The 5,011-nt window shown below is 43.8% G+C and overlaps 1 protein-coding gene across 1 annotated transcript; it reads right to left on the bottom strand.

Moving 5' to 3' along the window:
• On the bottom strand, positions 1-4,628 carry NR0B1 (nuclear receptor subfamily 0 group B member 1). The gene is made up of 2 exons (XM_081003805.1): positions 3,163-4,628; positions 1-1,204 (listed from the first exon to the last, which is right to left on the bottom strand). The coding sequence occupies exons 1-2, from the start codon at positions 3,893-3,895 to the stop codon at positions 960-962; spliced, it is 978 nt and encodes a 325-aa protein (XP_080859931.1). The 5' UTR covers positions 3,896-4,628; the 3' UTR covers positions 1-959.
• Between the last annotated feature and the right edge of the window lie 383 nt (positions 4,629-5,011).

Here is a 5,011-nt window from a genome sequence, read left to right as displayed (position 1 = left end):
TGCTTTTGTCCACAAGTTTATGATAAATGACTCAGCCTATGTAGACAACATGCAAGAAAAAAAATAAATTGTTTGCATTAATTTACAATTCTTACAACTTTGTTACAATTTACTGTGTTTACAGGATAGAGTTGGTTCCAGCTTCAAATATACATGGTATTGAATCTCTTGCAGCCAACACTTACATATCAGGCTTTTTCCCAGTCTACATAAATGCGAATAGTATGTCTTTAAAATAACTTGTGTAGTGAAAACAATCTTCTTCACCCATTGACCTGATCCAAACACTGCTCTTGGGATTCCAACCTCTCCTGATATAATAAAGTCTATCCAAAGTCCCTTAAGTAAAAAAAATTATGAAATAACTTGTCAGGATAAATATGAAAAGGTAGAACATTACACCATATTTGGTCTTGCATGCGTTCCAAGAATATAGGATCATAACAATGAATGACATAACGGAAAAGAGAGACTTCCTATTTTGAACACAATACACGGATCTGTCTAAGTTTCAGTTAAAGATATACCAAAGAATATTCACTCTGCTTTGGAAACTAAACTGAAATCCTATGCACACTTACCTGGGAATAAGTTCCACTGACTATATAGTGGGACTTAGTTCAAGTAAACATGTATAGTTGCACTTTGTGGCTTAAATCCTATGCACACTTGCCCAGAGTAGGCTCCACTGAACACAATGGGGCTTACTTAGAAGTAACATGCATTGGATTACACAGTTCTTTCTTTTTTTAAGGGCTGCAATATGTTGCTGGAACTTTTCAAGGTATGAGTATTTAATAAAAGCTAAGAGCACTCAAATAATATTTTATTACTGGATACAAAAATACTATCTATGTAAAAACAATAAGTTAGTTTATTTTACAATACTTTACACTACTCTGTTGTGGGACATTTCATGTTGGATTGCTCTATTATGTAGTTATAATTCACACATGGCTTCATAATTTTGCACAAAGCATCTCCAACAGCATGTCATCCATATTCACTGTTCCAATGATAGGCCTAAAGAAAAGTTCGGAAATAACATTAGCATTAATAGATCCGAGCATAGACAGAGCCGCATTCAGTTTGGCAAATCTAGTCTGGTCCCCTCTGTGAATCATTCTGACATGTTCATTTAGGGCTTGCTGTGCTTCTTGCTGCAGTCCCTGGATGTACTGTACACACTGCAGCCCAGGCAGATCTAGAAGGGTAAAAAGAAAACACATGAACATTAAGTCCTCTCTTCATAATACCTTTTTATCTGCAATATACACAATTGGAAGTGACTTACTCCATTGTGCAAAATGGCTGGAAAGTAATCAGAATTAACGGAGAACAAAAAAGTATTTCACTGAACTTTTAGTAGCAAGACAAGTCTGATAGTCATCATACCACTATAAGAATATAAACACAATACATGAAGCATGCGTTGTGAAGTCTGCAACTCTATTTCTTTTTACAAAATGGAATTTTTCATGCTCATTTCAGGGAACAGAGGACACGCCCACCCACTACTAAGAACAAATGACACTTTCTACAAAATTTATTAACTTCTCTAACAAATATGTCTAAACCTATCAGTTATAAAACTCACCAATCTGCTTTTAGAAATAAAAATGTTCACAAATTGACAAAGATAGCATGGTAGGGAGAGAGCAAGAGAGAAAAGAAGGCTTGCCCACAAACTGTTGACAGCCAGTATCATTCATATTAAAATGTGCACTGCAGACAGCCATACTTCCAAGGTTCTACAATGCAAATAAAAAAGCTCTGAATGTAATGTAAATATTTTCTAATGCCTTAAGGCAGCATCTCTGGTTCTGACTTCTTAAACCATTTTTAAAATGTGCTTAATTCATTTGACCCTTTTATAATTACAAATAATTTCCTTTCTTTCTCCTTTCTTCTACATTACTATTTATTTAGTATAAATTATTACATGTTAATTATTAGTATCCACTAGATGTGTTAGTTTAATGGTCAAAGTAGCAATTTCCCCTGAAAATAACTTTTTAGAACGTTTCAAAATGAGGTATTTGAACATGTTTCCTTACAATTCAGTACAATCATTCAGTCCCTAAGTGAATCTATATATTTAATACACAATAAAACACCCTCTACCCTTAAACACCACAGTTCTTGATCAGAGCACAGGGAGTTTCTAGACAAGAAAAACTTTGCTCATGAGGGTCTTTCAGAATCCCTGTTTTATAAGAAAGTCTGAAGGAGAGAGAGATGACAAAATGAAGATATTCTTAGCTTTGCAGCCCAGCATTAAACAGGTTTATCCAGAAAAAAAAAACTCCATGTGCAGTCTGTTTTTCTGAACATAAAACTGGATGCTGTTCAGCCAGGCTAAGCAACAGGAAACTAAAAGAGCACATGGAAACTGTTTTTATTCTCTCTCCCCAAAAAGCCAAGCCTACTAGTATGCTTTATTGCACTTTTGTTACTTTCCGAGGATATTTCATAGCCCATGTTTTGGGGGAAATTTCCTTGAACAGAACAGGTAGAGAGAGTTCTGACCCTTTCCCCTTTCTTGTCAAGTCTGCCTGTCGCTAGCGCAATGAAAACCCTTGAAGACTACAGTTCCCAATGCAGAGCAGGGGGGCAATTTGATTTTTAAGGGAGGCAATTCAAGAACAAGTTATTAACAGTTAATGGCCTTTTAGTCTTCCTCCACTTGAATAGGAGTTCTTTTTGAATAATAAGAATTATCTGTCACGGGGGTGGGGGTGGTTTGGATCATCAGGATTTTAGAGATGCTGAGGTAGAGCATGGCCAAAAAAAATGTTGGGAACCACTGCTCTAAGACTTTCCAGAGTCTCAGCAAAACAAAACTTGAGTTGCCATCACACTAATTCACCTTCTGAGGTGATGTTCAAGCAAGGTATCTACTTTCTTAGCTTTAGAAGTAAAGGCAAGAAGGCAGGACCAACTACCACGACACCTATCCCCCCCCCCAAAAAATCAGGCTTTTTAAACAAAGCTTCTGCGCTATTCTGTAGCTACTTGGCAGGAGGAAACCAGCTGAAGAAATCCAACAGGTGATGTCTGTGCTAACATGGCAACGCCGGGGGTAGAAAGAGAAGCTAGCCGTGACCCATGTCTCGCCCCCAACTCCCCGCGCTTCTTTCCCGCCAAATTCCCCGCGCTTACCCGGATTGAAGAGCACCGTCCCCTTGAGGTAGGCGTACTCCTTGGTGGTAATGTCCAGGCTCCAGCACTTGCCCAGGAAGCTTTGGATGGCTTCGATCTCCTCTGCCGACGGGAGCTTCGGGCTGCTGCTGTTACTGCTACTGCTGCTGCCACAGGTCGCCGCCGCCGCCGCCAGCTTCTCCTGCGTCTTGTGCAGCAGCAGGAAATGGTGCTGCGGCTGCCGCCGTTGCCGGTGCTGCAGCTGCTGCTGCTGCTGCTGCCTCTGCTCTTCGGCCCGCTTCTCGGTCAAGATCCTTTGCAGCATGCTGGGCTCGGTGGTCTCCACCGTTTCGAAGTGCACGCGGTCCTGAGCCAGCCCCAGCACCAGCAGCGGAGCCCAGGAGCTGCGCACCAGCACCAGCTGCTCGTCCAGGGGCAGCTCCTGGAAGCTGGGCACGTTCTTGACGAAGCGCAGCGTCTTCACCAGCACCGCCGAAGCCGCCTTGCACGCCACCTGCGGGCTCTGCAAAGCCACGCGCTTCTGCAAGCCGCACGAGCAGCCGGGACACGCCGCGTGCCCGCCCGGACTAAGCGGTGGAGGAGGCGGCGGCGGCGGTGGAGGAGGAGGCGGCTGCTCGCTTCCCGCCTGCCGCCGCTGCTGCTGCCGCTGCTCCTCGCTTTTCAGGATATTGTAGAGGATGCTGCTCTGCCGCCGGCTGCCCGTGCAGCAGCGGCATCTTTCCACGCACGCCATGGCTCCAAAGGGAGGCGGCTGGAGAAAGAGGGCTGGAAAGAGCGGGAAAAGCTCGCCGCTTCCGCCCCTCAGCCGAGCGGAGTGCTCGCCCTCGGCTCGGCCCTTAACTTTATAGCGCGCGGGCAGCTAGAGTTCAGCGGCGCAGACGCTCCTGAGTCGCTGAGGGAGGGAAGAGGCGAGGGCGAGGGCGAGGGTTGGGTGGGAGCGGAGCCAAGTCCCGGCGCCAACTCCACCTTCTCCCGCTCTCCTCCTCCCGGCTACACAGCGGAAGCGCGAGGCTCTGAGGCGCTCGCCTTTGTGCTCCCTTCGTCAATGTGGCCCCGCCGTCTCCTGAGGCGCAATATTTACGGGCGGCATTGCGTTGCCTTGCTTTCGTTGCCTTCCTCCTCTTTCTTTAGACTCGGCTTCAAGGGCAGGGCAAAAGTAATGCCCATATTTATATATTGCCATGCCTTCGCCACCACATTCGCTCTTTCGATGGAGGGCTCGGGGAAAGCGAGGAGGTTCTTTGCAAACAGCCAAATAATTGCAGAGCAAAGTTCAAGGAGTTAAATTGCCTTGGAGTAGAGAGTCTCTGCAATGACCTAAGAAAGCGCCCTGGGTTTTATGGAGACTCATCAAAGGAATATTTCCTTCTAAGAAATCCAGGTGTTAGAGAACATTCTCTGAACTATTTTTTTTTTTTAAGCTTAATTTCAAACCACTTTTGCTTCCACGTTATTGTTGGTGATTAAAAAGCAGGCACACGTTAGTAATTTGGTTTTCTTTCTTACTATATATTTTGTAAGTTCCTTGCAGGATATATGAATATCGTATACTGCAGTGCAAGCAAATATATATTATAATATTAAGAAAAAGAATGTGCCTGTGGCACTGCCTTTTAATCACAAGATTACAAATCTGCCGGGTTTTATATTTCTATTTGTGTTATTAGCTCTGAATTGGCATTGCTGGTATTTTTATTTTATGCTACCTGTTCTAACTTTAAAATCCACAATAAGTTTAATTTTAAAGGTGGTGCTAGAGGTCATTCCTGGATATGTGTCTCTGTAAAACAGCAGTGCATTCCACAAACCAGCTAAGCCACAAAGTATTTACACCGAAGCCAGTTCTTCA

Source organism: Podarcis pityusensis (genome assembly GCF_964106645.2).
Source record: "Podarcis pityusensis genome assembly, chromosome: 4".
NCBI classification, from domain to species: domain Eukaryota; kingdom Metazoa; phylum Chordata; class Lepidosauria; order Squamata; family Lacertidae; genus Podarcis; species Podarcis pityusensis.
Note: the sequence above shows the minus strand (reverse complement) of the source record. Positions and strands in the feature narration are given on the sequence as shown.

What these genes read in the sequence shown, in the direction of transcription:
- NR0B1 (XM_081003805.1), bottom strand. Translation starts at nt 3,895, where the DNA reads ATGGCGTGCGTGGAAAGATGCCGCTGCTGCACGGGCAGCCGGCGGCAG. An exon ending in GACGGTGCTCTTCAATCCGG is followed by an intron (nt 1,205 to 3,162) that starts GTAAGCGCGGGG and finishes TTACCCTTCTAG; the next exon opens with ATCTGCCTGGGCTGCAGTGT.